This window comes from Manduca sexta, unplaced genomic scaffold (assembly GCF_014839805.1).
Source record: "Manduca sexta isolate Smith_Timp_Sample1 unplaced genomic scaffold, JHU_Msex_v1.0 HiC_scaffold_1591, whole genome shotgun sequence".
Taxonomy (NCBI): Eukaryota; Metazoa; Arthropoda; class Insecta; order Lepidoptera; family Sphingidae; genus Manduca; species Manduca sexta.
Window position 1 is genome coordinate 1 of NW_023592471.1, and position 21,230 is coordinate 21,230.

The 21,230-nt window shown below is 33.3% G+C and overlaps 2 protein-coding genes across 2 annotated transcripts; both read right to left on the reverse strand.

The window, feature by feature from the left end:
• Positions 1-377: 377 nt before the first annotated feature.
• LOC115445634 (solute carrier family 22 member 4) lies at positions 378-5,364 on the reverse strand. The gene is given in 10 exon segments (XM_030171983.2): positions 378-670; positions 981-1,006; positions 1,008-1,295; positions 1,442-1,744; positions 2,245-2,380; positions 2,950-3,118; positions 3,481-3,635; positions 3,713-3,816; positions 4,706-4,991; positions 5,169-5,364. Coding segments are annotated over 10 exon segments (1,677 nt in total). The 5' UTR covers positions 5,177-5,364; the 3' UTR covers positions 378-468.
• An 11,349-nt stretch (positions 5,365-16,713) lies between these two features.
• LOC119191507 lies at positions 16,714-18,457 on the reverse strand. The gene is made up of 3 exons (XM_037445395.1): positions 18,372-18,457; positions 17,570-17,775; positions 16,714-16,955 (listed from the first exon to the last, which is right to left on the reverse strand). Exons 1-3 carry the CDS (start codon positions 18,455-18,457, stop codon positions 16,714-16,716), a joined length of 534 nt encoding a protein of 177 aa, XP_037301292.1.
• Positions 18,458-21,230: the final 2,773 nt, after the last annotated feature.

Consider the following 21,230-nt stretch of genomic DNA (forward strand, 5'->3'; position numbering starts at 1 on the left):
ATTGGGTTCTTTTGCAGGCAATTTCAACATTAACACATTAAAAATAATTAGGTACTAAAATCTCACGATTCCGTTGCACCGTTGTGATAGACGGTTTGCATGGTTGGACGCACAGAGGCCTAATCACCTCGTCTGGAGTGCGGAACAAAGAACAGTTTTCTGTTTTTTTAGGTACATAATATACAGTTACTATGGCGATTTAAATAGTTCAATATCTTTTTACTTTTCGCTCTAGGTATCGAGATGTAGGTATACTAGGTATAAACCCCAAAGGTTTGAATATGTGAGACATTGTCTGATCTTCATTAAATTTGTAGAGAATTTTATGATGTACACAACACATTGTAATAAGTTTTCAGAAAAGAAAACAAAATACCTGTAAAAGTAATCGGAATTTTATTTAATCCATTATGTATAAAAAGAGATTTAAGATTTTTCGAGTTCATATTTATTTTTAAGGAGACCGAATCAATGTGTCCTTCGCATAAACTTTACGAATCTGCGCCACAGTTTCAGATATCCTATAGGTTGAGCAGGTTCCCTTTCTACTAAATTGCTTGGCGTAGATAAAGATCGGCCCGCGCTGCCAAATGAATATACCCTTATTTCCATTTCTTCTCTAGAAGGTGAGCTTGTCTTCTGTGAGACCCAACGAAGAGGTTTTGATAACCTACAATAAATAGATTTTTTAAATCTACCTCCTCGATAACGAACTATAAGTAGGTACCTAACCGTCGTTATTGTATAAGGAAAGAACGGTTCACTTTGTTGGTATGGGTATACAACGTGAGTTAACTATATGTAATTGAACGGATTCTGTATTTAACTGGTAGATATTTATCTTTTTAACGGCGTATCCATTAATTGCTTTTTGAGTTAGCAACAACATGTCTAAGACAGATCCGGAAACCTATGTAGGTAGAATATTGTTTGTTATTTTACGATGTCAAATTTAGTAAAAATAATTTCTTACAACTTACTCCGAAAAATAGTCCATATCCTCAATGAACATCAGGTATCTCCCTGCCATCGACATCTAGTAGCGCCAAGCATAATCCTGCCAGACCTAATGTTACTACAATATGTACAGCCATAGATGTTATGTCTGTCAGCGGATGAAACATAAAGAATATGTAGCTGATCATAGATCCCAGCTGACCAGCGGCGTGGCAGCAACCTAAGATTGTAGTTCGGATATTGATAGCGAAGAGTCGAGGTGTTATAATCAGTAATAAAGCTTGGCCGATGACGCCTGATCCAATGGCGAATGCGGATATAATGTCGTGTAAAAAACCCTAGAATTCGAATTTTTAATTGCATATGTGTAAATAAACGGTATAGTGACATATTTAATTCTTATTTTAATTAAACATTAGGTATATTATATGACGATAAAATATTAAAATATTTTAATAAACTGTATAAGTAATGTCGTAGTTACCTTGGAAAAGAATATAACGCTGCTAGTGCAAACGCCTGCCACAAGTACATGTCCCAACAATAAACATCGTAACGTCAACTTTGCAGATAATATAGCTGTAAGGCACCCAAGAGTTCCGATGAAGCAGAATGTCTTTATTAGCAATTGACTGGTATCTTTCTCGCTGTATACTCTAACATAAAGCGAACTCCATGAGAAATAGTAGAGCAGCCAGAACACACAAATAACCAAAACTATTACTCTGGTGTTGTGGGTACTTAAAACTCCCACACATGTAGCTGATTCGTCTATGCTATTGTACGCCTGTAATTAATTTTGTTACTTATAAGTCAAGAATTACTCATCTCATTTAGGTAACCCATCACAGTCATCCATTCATAGTTCATAGAATTTATTAGTATACTATGTAGTACAAAATGTACAACCCAGCGCCAATATTATTTTGAAAAACGCACCGTTCCGCATTGTAGGTAGGTACCTCAATATTATACCCATGCATGTCTTTTATCTCAATAGAGGTACGTGATAGTTTCTAGTAAGCTCATTTTTCTCCGAGCTTATTTCCTATCCCGATCTGGGTAAGTAACTACCGAGTTAACCATAACGGTATGATTATATTTTATCCGTAACCGTATGATAGATTTTGTTTGCCTGCATTGGTAATCCAACACGGAAACTAATGGTTCATAATTCCTTGTCACTTGACCAGACTGGCGGTTATTAAAATAATGAACACAGAACTGTAGTACACTACAGAATTAATCATTTAGTAAAAATATATTTAAAAAGAAATGTGTACATACTCTATGATTAATTGGGCGAATTTTGAAATCATCACATAGTTTAATGCCATTTCTTTTAGCAGCATCCAATAATATTTTTTCAGCTAATTCTACTCTCCTGTTAAACAATAACCATTGCGGAGACTCTGGAGTCCATCTGTAAAAGTAAAGTTAGTAGGCTAGCGTTGTGTCAGCTACAGGTAATCTGGGAAGCTAGAGGGATTTGATATCTACTTTTATAAGTAGCAATTAAATAGCATCTTAATTTGCAGCACAGGTACCTTGAAGGTTTGACTATATTTTTTAAAGTTATCAAGGTAGCTGTAGCGACCGTAACAAATGGGCTAAGCCCTGAGAGGCTAATCTTTGCGACCCCTAATTGCTGATTGCTGAAGGCCTTAAATTTCTTTTTTTGTGTTCCTTGAAAACACAAGGCACACACACACAAGGCCCTGTGCGGTTTTTTCGTTCGTCGCCCCCTGAGGCTGTCACTGACAGGTAAAGTCTATTCAGTTACAGATTATGTGAAGGTATTAATTTCAGCTTTAAATTTAAATATGTTAATATTTAATATTACACATAATTTATTTTTAAATACTAATGGCGCTTCGTTCTCTCTGTTATATATGCACATGCACGATAACTGCGTATATAATGTATGCTATACCTACGTATTACTGCAGCTGACTAAACTTTTATATTTGAATTCCTTTTCAGGTAACTTACCTGAGTAAAATAATATATACAACGCACAGAATAGATGAAACAAAGTTGTATGTTTCAGAATTTAGTGCGTGGTTTCCTAGAGGCACCATACACACAGAAGCCAGCAACCGGGGAGTGATTACAATCATGCTTAGCCGAGAGCGCCATCTGTTGCTTGCAATCTCGCAAACTGTGGTCAAATATATTGATTAATTTATATTATCTAGTTTAACTGATGTAAATGTGTAACTTCTTTTATTTTGTTGAAGTCTAATCTAAAGTCTAAGTGAATGTCGAATCCGTCCAACGGTTCATGCGTTGGCAGAAGCCAACTTTTAGAAACTGTAGTATATATTAATTAATAATTAATAATAATTATTTATTTCCCAAAAAATATTTTTACATAGTAAGGTTTTGGTCCCCTGACACCCAAACTAGGTTAACCTGTATTTCGGGTGACAGTGTTCCTCCACAAGTATAACATTGGCTTAAGTAAATGACACAATTTGGGATTAATATCTATATGAATAACATTAATAACATTAATATTACCTATTAAAAGTCCCATGTAAAAATTTGCGCTATAAAATAATGATTTTAAGAACACTAATAGTCGGAACCAGCCTTCGGAATCACAAAATGTCATAAGGAGTCCCATTCCTAGATCGGAATATATATTTATTTTAATAGCAGTTTTTCTTCCAAAACTGAAATAAAATATATTATTTCATTGATATACAATGGAAAAGAACAAAAATTATCAACTATTAAAAGTTTACTTCACCTGTCTGAAATCAATCCATAAATTATAAATCCGAACACTAAACCAAAACGGCTTATTAATGCTGTTGTTAGAAGTTTCAACTTATGATCACAAAATACAAGCCACTGTTAAAGAAATTAATGCATAAATATAAAAACAAATTACATAAATTATTTGTATAAGATAGTTTTTTTTAATTTACCATGATACACAACTTTTATTTATCTACTACATGTTCTATTAGTATTTTTTTTTACATTATCAACTACATAATAGGCATACTATAATGTTTCAAGTTATTGTAGGTATAATTTTCATGTAGATAAATTTTACCCAAACTGGTTAATGTTACGTCGCTTAACTATTTTCGTGTTATCCGTGTTTTTTTATCTTTGTCTATTATATATCTTTCATGATAACTAAGTTTAAAGATAATTTTATATACATACTTATAATCTATACATCAATAACTACTTATTTAATTTACTATTTATTTACTATGTATATACCTACTTATTTAATAACTACTTATTCCAATTCTTTGTCTATCTTTGAAATCAGTCTTTTGAAAAATGTATTTTTTGCAGCTGCTTCGAATTAAAACATAGTCAATATCGGTTACTAGGTAAGTAGAGTAAATATAATTATCAACTTCTATAAACATGGATTACCGAGCAAGTTATCAAAAATTTGCACTGAGAAAGTTTCAGATTGTAGTAACTTTTGAATCAATTTAATGATTATTAAATTTGTTAAAAACAAGACAGTCCGTATTTATACGTAAATAATTTTTTTAAATTGAGGATATTAGACAAACTTTTTTCTCAATTACGTGCGAGAGATTTTTTGACTGTCATTTGTTGACTGTATTTAAATATAAATTTACAGAAAACTCTACATTTATAGTGTTATCTAATCGGGCTGAAATTTGAATTCCACATAAAGCCACTGGATTAATTCGGTTTCACATATTATCTACAACAAGTAAGAACATATCTAATGGCTACTTCCCACAGTTTTTTTTAACCAAATAAGCCACAGCAAGTTCACATTCCATTTGTTACATTGAAGTAATGACTCGTTACTTTTGAGAGAGATGAAACAGAGACTCTTGTTTGTTACTTCGGAGTGTTGAGACGTTACGCATATTACTCCATACGGTTCCATAAGAAAAATATCTTCGTAATGATTAAATATAGTTGATAGCATAAATGTGCTTGAAACAAATGTTACTAGCCACTGCCAAGAACCGATTTTTCCAAGGACATCGCTAGTCACGTCTTCGTGTATAGTACCAAGACTGTAATTGAAGAAAGTAAAGTTGATAACGGACATAATTATCGTATGATACGAAATTAATGTAATACACACACACACTTATAACATATAGTAATATAAATTTGAAAACAATGTGTGTTTATGTACACATAGTTATTAATACATTTATTTAAATATAATTGTAAAATATGTTACGTACATTGACATATTGAATTAAATTTAATAATTAAAATGAATTTTCTTAGCCATGTAGAGTTGAATATTAAAGCGGCTACGATTATTCAAAAAGACACTTAGTGCGGAACCAGTCCAAAATTTACAAAATATTTTATGAAATCGAAGAACACACAATATGTAAAATTTCCCATATTAATTGACAAGGAAAACATTGGTATTTCCCCTATTGGCCGAGTTATGTTTTACATTTTCCTTCAACCGACGCACAAGAGACTGCCTTGAAAGATGGAGGTATTTATAGCATTGAATAATAATATAATATTGCATAATTTATGCTTTATCTGAATATATTTAAGGCTGTATTTGTGTTGACAAAGTAATCATGAAGATGAATGACTGTCTGAAAATCTTTGAGGTCATACAAAACCATTTAACTTGAATTTAATCTCGTGTAATCCCATTCGTTGCGCACTATTTATTTAAATCGAATATTAAAAATAAAACTTACAATTAATTAATAAGCAAAGGCTACTATATTTATATATATATTATGATTATAAAACTTTCGTTTTGGATATACTACAGACATTGTTTTGATAGCATTCCAAATTCTATTTATTACTTATTTATTTAAGTTTCAATCAATCATATTTGATTTCAGTTGATAAATTTAACCGGTTTTTAATCCCTGATTAAATTCATATTAATGTCCTCGGAATGATCAATATCTTCTTTGCTCTATCTAATCCTCGTTTATAGAATTCCGGCGCTCTAATGGTGTAGCCAAAGTTGATCGATGATTTATATTTTATTAATTTTAAGCATAGTTTTTCGTTCATTATGTTTCTTTGGAGCATAGGAAGTTGGTTTTGTTCTTCAATAGCCTTTATGATCTTTTTATATACGCTCTAAATTTTTAACTTGCATGTTCATGTAATCTTGGACTGTGCTATTTTTAATATGCTAAGAAACACAGGTTTTAATTTTCTGAAACAAACTTTGTCCATGTTATATTGTTTATGCCTTACCGCTATCAATGGATTCTGCCTCGATTTATCTTAGAAGCCACCTGCAATACATTTGTATCTGAACACACATCTTATTCGATCTATCTTCTGAGTTATCACGATTTCAATGTCACGATAGTTTAGTTTTGTATTTGGCTACACCCGTATTAGTTTCGAGGGATAGCTTGGGCTCGGAAGTTGATAATTAACTGCGGATAATATTAATACCGCAAATCACAAATCCTACCACTTCTGATAAATGCAAAGGTTTAAGATATTTAAATCTTATTTCTTATCATTATCACTAATATTACAAACGCGATGTTGTGAAAATGTTTGAATGTTTGTATGTTTCTTAGAAGAAGAACGCGGAAATAGCTGAACGCATTTGACGAAATTTGGCATACGGATAGACCATGCCTTGTATTTCCACATCTACTACTTTATATCCCAGTAATTTAGTTTCATAGGACATAATGTAAATTTGATCCATTTTTTGTTTCGATGTTTTACAGTGTTTTATGGACTTTTGTAGTGGGGAAAGGCTTCTCACGCGGGCAAAGTCGCAAGCAACACCTAGTGTTTCCTAAAAGTTTACGCATTGTTATACATATAACATATTACTAGACCATTTCCTGGATAGATAGGTACATTATTCTAGGCGACATTAAACTTTATATCCGAGAAAAATATACAATGGAACATTTAATCCGAGAAAAGATTTTCACAAGGCCGGAGACGCGGGCATAAACTATTATGTCTTAGTATTCATGCGCACATTGATCCCATGATCTCTAAAAAAACCCAAAAAATCTTTTCCTAAAAAATGTAACCACGTGATTATTATCTTCGGAAACAAATAAAACTGGTTTCATCTTCTTAGTGCATCGTAACCTTTTGTTTTTCCTTGTCAGTCAGTACTTTAGTCATCATAGTATTAATATATAACGTTATCTAATCAACCTATCGTTTATGTCAATGTCGGCATATGATTTAAGTAAAATGATGAAGAGGTTTTTTTTCTAAAGGATTCAATTCCTAGAAGTAATGAAAGGCGTGAGAAACCGTCGGTCATACGTCTATTTTAATCCTCATTGTTTTGTAAATACGTGATGATGTAAATATATGTAAATTATTGACTTGATTACGTAGTACAGGCACACGGGCATAATATTATTGCTTCTCCAATTTAGCTGCCTACGTATGGGTTTTCTAAACGACAAATTACAATACATTTATTTATTTAGGATAATAAATGTTTAATGATGATACAATTATTAGTATTATACAAATTTATGTTACTTATTTTAGACGAAAATATATTCATGGTAGGTCAAATGGTGGTGAGGATTCTCCGTCTCGTCATTGAGAGATTTTGTTAATTCGAAAATGTTAGCGACTTTTTAAACCTATGTAGACAAGATTGTAAAACCTTTGATCTTTTATTTCTTATCACTGAGAAATATTAAAAATGTTTTTTGCTTTAATTTTCTTTCGTAAATATTAATTAAATACTTTTTCCGCGGAATCAACGAAAATGTAATTTATCCTGATAATATTTTCTATTAACATGACGTAAAACTGTAAACTATAACAAATCCGAAGAGCCTAGGAAGGCTGGTAGCCCTACACCGATGTCGTCATAGCGATTAATGACAATAGATTACGATTATCGTATCTGTATCGTTTCCTCCCTACAAAGAAAACCTTTTAGTATTTGTCCGTCCGTCCGCTCGTAATACGCATTTTATTTTAGCACATTTTTTTAACTTAACACGAGTATAGATAATAATATAATTAAGTATATTACTTAATTATTTTCTGTACATTTGTATTCCGGTAAGATTTCATATAAAAGATAATCTCTTTGATATGTTTAGTGAAGATAAGTTAGACGTCCGTCGACTGCAGTAATGCGGAAGGGGAAATTTTAATAACATTTTAAGATTTTTTAGGCTTCCGACCAAGCCTAGAAACTCCTAGTACCAACGGTACTCTAGTATTAAATCTTCGTCGTATATCCGACCTTATTAAAGAACTCTAAATTTGAAAATAATAGATAGCGGACTGAAATCATCTCAGATTATGAGGTTATATGACTTTAAAATGAAGCAAGCACTAAGCAAAACCTCTATTTTATTGAGTTTTGACAGACAAAATAGCGTAAAAATATTAATGGTTTTGAATTTATATAAGAACAATTGTCAGAAACTGAGGTCAGAAATTATGTTTTCTTAAAATATACAGTTCTTACTAATAGAGAATAATTGACGAGACAAAGCTATCACGGTTATGTTAATTTGACCAAAGACAACTGTTAGAGAATAAAAAAATATATTTGGAAGGATATTTTTTTAATCGTATTTTAAGCTACGGAACTACATTATACATGGGTCGATATATCCATCGCAGGTTATTCCCGCTGCGTTACATTTTTACATCATTATTTACCTAAGTTGCGGATAAGTCTTGATCATATTTATGACTATTTGGCGCTTATTTCTAAAGATAATTTGCAGTGTAAATATATAATTTAAGGATCTGTAAAATCCGACGAATATTTCCCGACACGAGAATCGAATGGTCTTTTATCATTCGTTGTTGATATGGCGCATTGGCGCTAGTTTAACGGTGTGTAGCTAGTCTCAATGTGGTAATACGTCGAAGTTCGTCGAAGTGGTTGCGAAGGTCATTCTTTGAGGTTGTCTACCTTTTCACCCTAACCTATTTTTGTTGTATTCTATATCCATTCGACTTTTACAGGGCGAATAGGAACCTACGCATTAGAAAATTATGTTTTGTTATGATTTTATGCGGTTTGAGCGTTGATTATTTGTTTTATTTACTTATTTTTAGGTTTCAGATTAGTGTAAAGCTGACAATTGTGATAACATTGTACAACTTCTTTATTTTAGTACCTACCTATGATAGAGATTTTTCAGCGAAATCTATCGAAGTGGGTACCTATCCCAACATAACGCACTCTTAATAAAATAATGACCTATTTCAAAATTGTTAATTTGTGGCAGTCGTCGGTAAACAAATTTTTCTTTGCTACTTTTTTTTTTTAATTTGCTATAAAGTTGAGCTTATTAAAGATAGGTTAAAAAATTAAACCTATAGCATGAAAATAAAGGGACAAAACTAAAAGGTCGTCAGTTAGTATTCTATTAAACCCTACTACACTTACTATCAGTTGCAGTGGTTCATTTTGTCGTGCACGTAAAAAAATGTTTAAATGCGAAACAAATAGGATAATTTTGAACAAATTCGTTAATGGTTATTTAACTGTATTGTACCATAAAAGATCGTAAATGTGCTAACTCAAAGATAAGTTCCACGAATTACAGGTTAAATGGAACAAGTGAATAAGTGACCTCTTGGGCATGTAGTGTTTCTAATAATGTAATTATACGGTTTTATGATTAAGGACACAGACAGAAAACTTGTTCTATTTGCTTATCTTTCCTATTAGATTTAAGTGTAGCGCTATTTCTTTCAGGGTCACTAGATCCAAATTATTTTAGCTGTATTAATCGAAAGCTACTTAAATACATTAATAAATATTTTATTTAAACTTTTCCTGCTTCCCACTTACCTCGCATTTTGGCTACCTGCAAATTGTACTGCAAAGCAGCATTAAATTAATAAATAAAATAGCTGTGACTTGCACCTAGAATGTATGTAATGCTTAGCAGTTTATCTTCCACAAATTGAATAAAACGGTGTCTGGCGAAATAACAGTGAATAGGCAGGTTGCTGTTGCGTTTTATAACGTCAATGAGATTGTAAGCACTAATGGTATGAAACCCGGTCATCTTCTCCATTCCACTACTTTACATACCCAAACTCTTCAGGCAGATTGGGTATCGTAGGCCTAAGTTATCTTTAACTAAGGTATCTCATTGACACATTGCTTAATGTATATAAAAAACCTATTGAATGTGGTAGAATTCTGGCGTCTGTCATAAATGAAAACGGGTATAGTTTATTCCATAGTTCTATCGATCGCCTGGCACGGTTATACTACCCAAACGTCCCAAGGACAGGAAAAGAAGGCGCGGATAAAACAATAGGCCAAAACCTTCACATAAAATAGAAGTATAACTCATTTGTTCAGTAGACGTATCCAATTTGGTACTTTAGATCCTATTTGAATGAATAAGTGACTTAATATTAAATTTTGATTCCGCCTTAGTATTATAATATTACATAAACAAGGAAAAGATAAGACGCATTATAATTATAAATATTTCGATTTTCAGTAACGAGTATTGGTTACGGTAACTTATCTCCTTTTGTATTCATATATATATTAAATGAATATGAAATATAAATGCAGCACGTATTTAAGACCTAAGGGAAATAGGTAATTAAATATTATTTCAAGTTTATCTAAAACCAAGGGTTGATTAAAATAGACATTATTCATAAGTACTATACAACTTACTTTAATACGTCATGATATTTTCTATCTAAAATAAATCTCATCACCAAGCATTTAGCGACAATAGTGATGAATGTGAATTTTTAGATATTTTATAATTATCTGAAAGAAGAACTATAAATGTTAGTACTTTTCCACAATGAGCGGATCAAACTTGTAAACTTATTATGCGGCAATGCTATGCGATAAACGAGTGCATAGCACTTTCGATAAATTAACGCTACAGACATCTATACAAACATATTTTTAGAAATGTGTTTTTATGGTTTAATCAACTATTTTTATTATTTTACAAATATCTATGTTTATATTTTTTTATTAAATATTGTTTACGGTATAAGCATTAAAATACTATTATAAGTAGTGCTTCATATATCAAGTTTGATAGACCATTGGCCATTGCGCCATTACGCAACGGAGGATTCTTTATTTACATATTTTTATGTTATCATATTTATATTTGTCAGTGGGTCTGTACAAAGTAAGTACAAAGTTGGTTATATTTTATGTTACTTTATGGTTCTGACTGGTATGTGATGGCGATGTGTATGGTCAGGTGTAAATGGAATGCTCTATTTATCTGAAAACATGTGACCAAACCTATAAGACGGAGGATTCGCCACGCTATTCAAGACGTATGCGTAAATTAATACAGTTGGCGACAACCATGATCATTCGATGAGTCTATCGACATTTCGAGTATTTTCCAATCCTGGACGATTGTCGTATTTTGCTGAATAGAATAACTTTGTTTTCTATCCCGTTCTCAGGAGTAATAAATAAATTTATCTGTACTAATTAACTCGATTAAGCTTTCAGTGATCAGATATGTTTACTTACTTAATTATTCTGTACTCGACTAATAAGTTAGTCCGAACTAGGCTTAAGAGTAGTCTGTCATTCCGAATTGAGTGGATTGAAGAGTAGATTTACTTGCATCTGCAATAGACTGCTGTAGCGATACGCAAAACATTGGCTTAGTGTGGTGGCGTCTTAATTCGAGACATTTTGTGTTTATGAAATAGGTACAGTCAGCCACAAAAGTAGCTGAACAAAGTCAAAATTTCAAATCACCTTTTAACTTTTGTATGCTTATCGAGATTAGTTTCTTCTATAATAAAATTAACTTCAGCAGGTTGACTTTATCTTAGATAAAGAAACAATAATTTATCGTTTAAAGTTAATGTGTAGTAGCGTTATAAAGTTTAAAATGTGTTTAGTTACTTTTGTAGGCGACTGTAAATTACAATAGTTGATCTCGGTAGTCTCAGATTGCTTGTGGTTTGAAAGTGTTTTGTTTGTTCTAATAAATATTACGTAATGTTTGGTGCATTAAGAAGGAAACCGTTACGGGTTAGGTGTATAACTATACAACAATTTATAATAGTTTTAAAAATTACCAAGGGAATGAATGTGACATTATATATTTTTGAAGAGTTGCAAATAAAAAGGTTTTAAAACAGAACCCTTTCTATGCGGAGTTTTTACCGTTCCGAGTCTTTCATCACATAGAACGGGAATTCCAAGACCGGTTTACTCACTTGATCTTTTAGATCAAAAACATATATGTATATATATATATATATATATATCTTTTGATTGTCCGAATTGAATTCTACACCTATCATTATATTCACAGTCCATTCATGCTCATAGATCAACGGAGCCTCCAATCACAACAGTAACTAAATCCCACTACCACTATATTCTCAACGAAGTCAGGTAGACACAACCCCAATCAGAACCTCGCACATACATAACCACTCCCATTAGAGACAGTGACAAAATCTCCACTATAATTATTCACGTCAAATTCTAACTGTAAATATTTACAGTAAGTATTTTACTTATAAGAACTGATATTACACTTCTCTGAAATGTCTAAACCGCGTTTTGTTACTTAGATATTTTAAAATAGTCTGTTATGAATGTCGAGCATAGTGTCCGTATCTAAATATTATATTACTAATAAGAATTATGAATGCGAAGTTTGTGAACATTTCTGAAGGTTTGGATATTTGGACGTTTGTTGGAAGTCAACGCGGAATCTACTAAACGCATTTAGTTGGAATTTGGCACACACATAGATAATAAATTGGATTAATATATGGGTTACATTTTTGCTCTGGTACAAATCGGGACTTTTATACTGGGAAATGAATTTTACGCGGGCAAAGCAGCAAATAATGCATTGTATAGATATGATGCTCTATGACGTTCACGGGGGCGAGTCCGTCTTTTTGCAATCACGGACGGTCTAATCGAAGCCGGCTGTGATGGGCGTATTGATAAACAGGATTTTTACTCTTTTACTTTATGGCAATCAAAGCTATGTGTCGATTAGAATGCTCGTAATTGCAAAAGACGGATTTGTCCGTAGACAGAATAGAGCCCCTGAAATTTTATCTCTTTTAAATCCAAAATTTATTATCCTGATACCATCCTAGCTGCATCAAACTGGAAAAACGAATTAATTATCATAAATAATTTATCTACATCTATACCTATTTTGTACTCATTCGTTGGAATTAATACAGTGATATGACACACTTTTTGTCTCATGTACGAAATAGTAATCAAGACCATATTTGGAAAATTATAATTAAAACAGTTTTATTATTTTTTGGTCGTTGAGTCTTGTTTTTTTTGTGTGTCCTGGGCTTATAACTGAAATAATCATTGTAAAAAATCTCATATTTATCCATACTCTTTAACGATAGTCTTCTTATTGCAACATATAGTGGAGTAATAAAACTTTCTTACATTAAATTGAACCGAATTGAAAAACCATTAGAAACCAAAAAATAATTTAACTTATATGAATATACTTATATGAAGTTTGTTTTTAGAGTAAGTGCCAAATTTTTTATTAAAATGTTTTTATTTGTTGTCTTATTGTTAGATAAAATTTTATGAAATGCTGTAAACAACACATAGATATACGATCGCAGCATTCGATGGTCATTTGTTGTTAATTATTGAAGAATTTCATTGTCTATCTCTAAAGATCTTCATCAAATTCTAATATATTATATACTAAAACCTGTCCTGAAAATAATACATTTAAATAACGAAAAGCCTATTCCAATCGTATCAGTAGTTTTTGAGAAAATCGCTGACATACTAATATAGATTCAATATTCATATAGGTTGAACACAACCTATTTTTTGACGTCGATTAAAGTGATATATGCCCGACTGGGCATAATTTGATCCGCCGGTTAATAATAAATAATTAGGTATCGACTGTCGCAATATGATAAGGATATTAGCCGCGTGGCAGCCATCAGTTTATCATGATTGAAGTAACGTGTAAGTAAGGAAGATTACAATCGCGAGTCCGGCAGTGGCATCGGTGTTTACACGTTCGCGTGCAGACGGTACACACCGAACACAGTACAGGATTCCATTTCGTAAGATCGACTTGATTAACGGCAGTCCAGGTCTGCTGTTGGTAATCGATAGGGCAGAGAGTCAGAAAAGTTCTGTTCTATCATATGGTTAACTAGATTATCTTATCGTTCTATCATTATTGTATCAAAACGGAGAAGTTAGTAATATCCGTAGGCGCTCCAAATATAAATATGAAATTAAGCGAACTGATGATTAAAATGTTGCACATTTGATACAGGGTTTATTGACATAAGAACTATTCTACTTTCATTTTAATTGTATTTCTTTTTTTTATTATTTGCTTACGACACACTATCCAAAATTGGAAGTGAATTAACAAAAGAAATATTGTTCAAGTATTGCCAATTTGTACAGTTTTTATATATTTTTGTTCGTAGCTGCGAATGTCGATAAATATCGATACAGCTTAAATGCATTCTTTCTACAAGCAATAAAACTCAACACAGGGCTCACAATAATAAAATTAACGTTTTACGATGTTGTATTTTTCATTTTCTGTTTAATAGCTACTTAAACGATCGAGGAAGCTGTGCCAATATAATTTTATAAGTACATTGATCTCTGTGTTTTATTTCTGATAAGAAATTATCGTTACGTAAACGAATATTTATTTTAACTAGTCATCCTATGATTGGAATTCGATTGTCGAATTTAACATATTTGTATTTAATATACATAAATTTTATTTTTGTGGTCTCCTGTATATAAACTTTAATTATTCTAAAACTCCTTCATGCGCATGTGCTTAATAGGGGTTACAAAGTTTTAATTCAAGTATTTATATAAAATTCTCAAGTCATATATTTTAGGATTAATTAAATGTACGAAAATTTTTTTTAGGCATATATGCAATATAATTAAAATTAAAAAAATAATTAAAAATATATCAAATATAATTAAAAATAAAACATTAATTGTGTAGGGTTCCCAGATCAGTCTGTGTATATCCGGTTCGAACAGTAAACACTTGATCCCTCAGCTTACTATCAGGCGAAGTAGAATTAGTTTGCTGCGACCGTTTTAAAAAGTAACATTCTATTCGTTACCTCTGCTGATACTTTTATTCCAAAAATAATTAGTCTACTTATTTTGTTCTTCAAAAAGGCAAACAGACGTAGTCTCAAGCAAATACAGTGAATTAATATAGCGAGTGTCCGAGGGCGGTTCTCGCCTTGTTCTCATTTGACAACAATACGACTAGCGACGGCCTTCGGACTCCTACAATCCGCACTAGTAAGGTTTCTTGTCAATGAATTAATTCCATTTGCGTTGGCATTGCCGCGAATGCGTTATTCAATTGCTAGTCGAGCGTCGTTTGGTTGGAGTGTTGCAAAATGTAGCGCATCTTCTTTGTTTATTGCTTTAAGCTATGTTTATTTCATACTAGTATATAGAATACGTTTGCTTCTATTTGTAATATGATAATATATCGTAGTGACAGCAAAAATAATAGTTAATTGTGACGACATATTGTTGACTGTATCATCATTTGTGACGTAAAATATATTCAGTTTAACAGTAGATCAGAATATTTTTAATCTTCGCTAACAATGTTGAAGTTGCACTTAAAATTATATTTATTTACAAACATAAACTGAAATCGTCGCTACCATATTAAAACTGGTTGGTTGTAATAAAATATCCATAAAATTCGTAAAATTATAATTATTGTGCGCATGCGCTGTTAAGTAGGTGAATTACTTTTACGCTTAAAGCCATTTATAATTTACGAATATGGTGCATAAAATTCTTAATTTACATATGTGTTCAAAATAAATATTAAAACCCTTATTGGTTATATAATACAATCATCCTTTTGAGCATACACAATCATAATACAAAATCCAATCAACCCAAATGTTTGTAATAAGATTTAATAACAAATGCATGCAATATATTTTTTTTAATTATTTCAACTATTAACTAGAGATGGTAATATTTCCAATTATAATCGATATGATTTGTTATCAATCCCCTTATTATCGATGTGCATCATACGTGATTGTGTGACATGCAATGTTACGAATCATTTCAAAATTAACGACCTATCAATACCTACCAACAACTGGAATAAGGGAAATGATTTTGTGAAATGAAGTTGACTTCGACTTGTTCGTATTTAAGCAATAATTTTAAATAATTTTCGACCTTGAAGGAACGTATGAATTCATGTTTAGAGTACATAAACGTATAGTAAAAAGTTTGTAAGAAAATAATACAACAACATTGACTGAAAATGTGAAATACCTTAAAATATGCACAAAACAAAAAGGAATACAATTATAAATAAGCAAGAAAACCACACATTCGTAAACACGAAATAAATCAACGAATAAACACAAATCATCAAGTTATTTAAAACATACGAAAACAAACACACAAATGCAAAAACGATAATCAAACAGTGTGTCAGATGGCGACAACTGCGAGATGTATGCAAACAGGCAATAAGATGTGCAGGAATCGAGCGACATCCGTGCTGAATCGAATGCAAAAGAATGTGGACTGAATACCGATGCTTCCTCTAAGGGGCAACGATCGGACACAATGTGTATCGATTTGTAATTATCAATCGGAATGTCACATCTCTATTTTAAATTAAATTGGAGTTGAACGCAATATATCGCCAAACACGCTCCCAAATTAAACGGGCAGCTTTAATATACTGTTAATAAATATCGATAGAGATCTCACGTTAATCAACGGTAATTATTTTTGAATTTTAATGCCGTATTAGCGTAGTCGGTGGCATAAATCAAAATTAATTTGACGCGGCCGTAGAAGGCACGGAATACAGTCCACATTCCGACAAATTTTAGATCCGTGCCTGTCAGTTGGTTGAGGCCTTGCGGCACAGACGAGTGTGCCGTCCACAGCGACCTGATCTTATTGAACACCAAGCTGTGCCACGCAGCACTCCTCGGACCTTCCTCTGGCAACCCTGTAGGATAACATCGAACGCCCAATGAAGACAATGGTGCAACATAACCTTACTACACCTATCGATTTAGCCGACTAAAATCGATTGCAATATAATCGATTAATAATTGAAAAAATCGTTTAATGACATAAATAATAACTTTAATATCAGCAGACAGATTAAGAACAAACGTGAATGTGTTGCCGTTGTAAATTGTATCTAATAGATTATTCAATAAGCCCAGCTGCAAAGTGTATATTTCAATTACTCAAGAAATCGGCTGGACCGGAATGATTAATAATTATAGGAAACACTGCTGATCCTTAGATAATGTTGGCAGCCTGGCTGTCTGCTGTTGCAAAAGAATTTGTGTTCGGCTAATAAATACGCTAGACAGAGAACCGGTCCCGCGGAACCCCTACGTACATCCGGCGGGAGGGCGTGGGCGCGCCGTGTCGCAACTGTCACTCACCGATATTTACGACGTATGGATCCTCGGTTTACGAAAACTCACGAATGGCCCGGCTCTCAATGGGATCGCTTTACCCAACAAGGCATCAATGAGAAGCGGTTTGCGCTAGCACCTTGCGCAATAAATATGGTGCCGCGCGACCCACAGATATGCAAATACTCACCGGAGAGCGGCACATGGCTGTCGTGCGAGTGCCGCGCGCGCTGCCCGAACGGACTGCGCAGCGACTTCGGGCTGAGGAAGAATCTTCTCCTGGTGTGCGGCGGCGTGGGACAGCTCTGCGCGAGGTTGGTGGGTTGTTTCGGCGGCTTGGGTAGCCTCAGTGGCGACTGCCAGTCGTCCTGAGCGCTGCAGCGACGGCGTGTACCGCTCCATCACTGGCCGCCGAGCCTGGGTGCTTCTGGCGCACAACGGACACGCCTCATTCCTGAACATGCAGGAGTAACACCGCTCATGCCCGCAAGTGTCGATCAAGCTTTTCTCTTTTTTGCCTTTTATCAAAGGGCATGTTACAACTGGGGCAAGTTGTGGCGCCAGTTTCGCTGTCCAGTAACTGTCTTATCGCCGCCAAGTCTGTAACAAAGTTATATTTATCGTTTAGTTAAGTGGAACGTGGAGATGTGACAGTTTAGTGGTTTAGCTGTTACTTTGTCGTGTGAGAGAGCGGTTTTCGATAGCGCTGCACACCAATCGGCGTTTAGAAACTAGCATTAGTGACGTCAGCGGTCTATTACTTTAAACATTCGAGATTGTGTAGTGGAAGATAAGTACTAGTAATACTTCATACGTTTTCTATTATTTCTATACGATGGTAGATGAGAAGCTATTAGCGTTTTTGCATTTATTTAGCTATTTCGTTCTGGAACGTTCCAAGTGAATTTTACTATTAAAGTTTGACTTGTTTGAGGTCGTTTTGTATTTAGTTAATAGCTCCAATAAGTAGCAATTTAGTTGCGCATAATTACTTGGCCAAAGCACTCAGCGAGAGATAAATTCGATTATCTGAATCAGGACTATCTTGATTAGTTTTGGAATCGTTGATTAGCGGCATACTTATGGTTTGGAACCGAAGTTTTGGGTTCTATACATCTTGAAGTTCTTTTGTAATCGGCTAGATGTTCGCTTCGCCAGCGTAAAAACGCTTTCCATTACAAAAATCCCTAATACCCTCTTCGACCATCATTTATTAAAAAAACAATTTTAAAATTCCATAATTTTCCACGGTAACAAATTACTGGTATGAAAAATAGCTTATGTGTTGATCTAATAGACGATCTACCCGTGAGCCAAATTTCATCCAAATACGTTTAGTTGTTTCTGCGTTTACTTCTAACAAACATCGAAACATTTTCACAAACTTTCGCATTTATAATAGACGAATAAGATTCAATTAATGGTAAAGTATAGTAAAATATATCTCAATAAACTGGCATTGAGGATTAATACAAAGACGTCGAAATATACCGTTCACCAAGAGATTATAAATATGTTAATGTTTTTATAAATAACCATAGATTTTATGCTAATAATACTTACACGATACAACTCAATTGGATACCAGATTTTTTTTACCAATGATCCTTCTATACAGTCAAGCTTAAATGTTTATCCAATATACCTACATCTTCTAGCCTTTCTAGTACAAAAATCTAATATCCCCATAAAATCCTAAGTTCCTAGACCTTCCTAGCTTGCAAGTGCAGCTAAAACCATGATAATCGATTAGCAATAATGAACCTTGGGGCGCAGGATAATGATGTTCAGAACGCGGCACCGACGCGGCGTCACAACAAATTAAATGACGTTTGTATGGAATTTTAATGGGACCACAACGTTGCGATATTATGTGCCGGCATTAGAATAACTGCGCCCTCGATAATGCCCAGATGTTATGATCACGGTGTGGATTTTTGTTAAGTGAGGTTTCACGTTCAATTGATGGGTGACAATCAATTAATATGGACCTTAATCATGAATGCTCTGGGCCAAATTAATTTCATTTCCATCATATATCTTTTTATTGCTTTGAATGACGAGACATGCTTGCCGTTCGCCTGATGGTAAGCGATACAACGGCCCATAAATAGTAAAAATACCATCCAACCTCCAACCAACATCCAACCTTGAATTATAAAGTATTGTTTGGTATTTCACTGCGTTCGCCATCCTGAGACATGAGAAGTTAAGTCTTATTATGTCCAGTAGTTACAATGGCTACAATGTTCTTCAAACCGGAACACAACAGTGACGACAAACTGCTGCTTGACAACAAAAATAGACGTTGCGGTGGTACCTACCCAGGCGGACTCTCACATATGAGAGACCTACCGCCACCACCCGATCTCTTTGGTACGTAAATCTGATTGATACATGACTTATCACCGACTGTTGGATTAAAATCCCTTCGTATTGAAAGCGTAAACATCAAATCGTGTGTGGTTATTATGAAATTGTTGGATAAAAACATGATACAAAAAGCGCTGTGCGAGCTAGGAATATTAAAAGAGTTTAAAGAACTTGTATCTACTATGTTGCAAGTGTGTATAAGTTTAATCAATAAGGATATCCTTGCGTACTATCATGTAGCATATTTTGCATGTAGTAACTAGAATGCAAGTACTAATGTAGTGAAATTGTATTATCAAGAAAGCCTCTGTTTAGCAAGTAATGTAAAATTGTTATCGAGAAAAACTCTATTTAGCAATAGATGAGATGGAGTTGTACTGAAGTTAGCAAAGGAACAAGTAATAGTATCGACATTATAATAATTGAATAATTGGCGCATTTTACGAAATCTGGAGACTGTCTCGTTAGCGTAGTTGTAGCTTCGAGGTCTTAGGTTCGAATGCCAGGTCGAGCAGTGATATTAGATTTCTTGCGTAATATCATTCTGGAGTCGGGAATGAAATCACCATAGATCACTATCACATATAGGATCACCCTATCATATTGTGGAACGAAATAAACTTGGCGAAAAGTGGGTACCGGAGTTTTATCTCCTACCCTTCGGGGATAAAGGCGTATAAGAAGGCAATATTCAAAAATAAGCTTTATTAGTTAGTATGTTAAGGTAAGTTTTGAATAAAGAAGGTAGTTTTATTTAGTATTAAAATATCCGACATAATGATTGAGATAATAATCACAAATTTACAGATCGCCGTTAAAAACTTCACTGAACTATCAATTCAGTAATTTGTGTTAGAATAAAAGAGCGTTTATATTTTTATTTCCTTTATTGTAGGTTGCATGTACAGCTATTTTTTCACCACGTTTTATTTTTTATATACTTTGTCCTTTAGTGTTTGTTTCTTATTTTTTCTCTGCGTTTAAATGGCTTCTGCGCGAAGGTACAATATAGTTGTAACCTGTAATACAAGTCCATTGCCTTTTTCATATTACCAAGAATGGAATTAAATGACTGTATTTTTCTACTTTTTTCCTTGGTAATTACTAATTTGTATAAATGGAACAAAGAGTGCGGATTTAGAATATCAAGGCGGGGGTAATATAAAATACAAGTATAATAATACTTGGAAATTTGGACAATCGTAATAGTATTTCGGCCTGATGCCTGGCTATAAATATATTTTTTGGATAAATGTAAATCGTACTTTTATGTAATTGACAATTATGTTACTTAAAATCTTCAGTATTGACCTTCATTACGAAAAATAATGCCAAGGGAAGTATAAATTATGCAAAAACATTACAGGTAGAAATAATTGTTATGAGAGTTTTGTTTAGATCAATATTGCATCCTTAATTTCGAATTCTTGTGACGGCATATTAATATAAAGTTCTAGAATACATGTTAATAAATTAAC

What these genes read in the sequence shown, in the direction of transcription:
- LOC119191507 (XM_037445395.1), bottom strand. Translation starts at nt 18,457, where the DNA reads ATGCCGCTAATCAACGATTCCAAAACTAATCAAGATAGTCCTGATTCA. An exon ending in TCGCTGAGTGCTTTGGCCAA is followed by an intron (nt 17,776 to 18,371) that starts GTAATTATGCGC and finishes CCAGTGATGGAG; the next exon opens with CGGTACACGCCGTCGCTGCA. An exon ending in CAGCCATGTGCCGCTCTCCG is followed by an intron (nt 16,956 to 17,569) that starts GTGAGTATTTGC and finishes GTTATCCTACAG; the next exon opens with GGTTGCCAGAGGAAGGTCCG.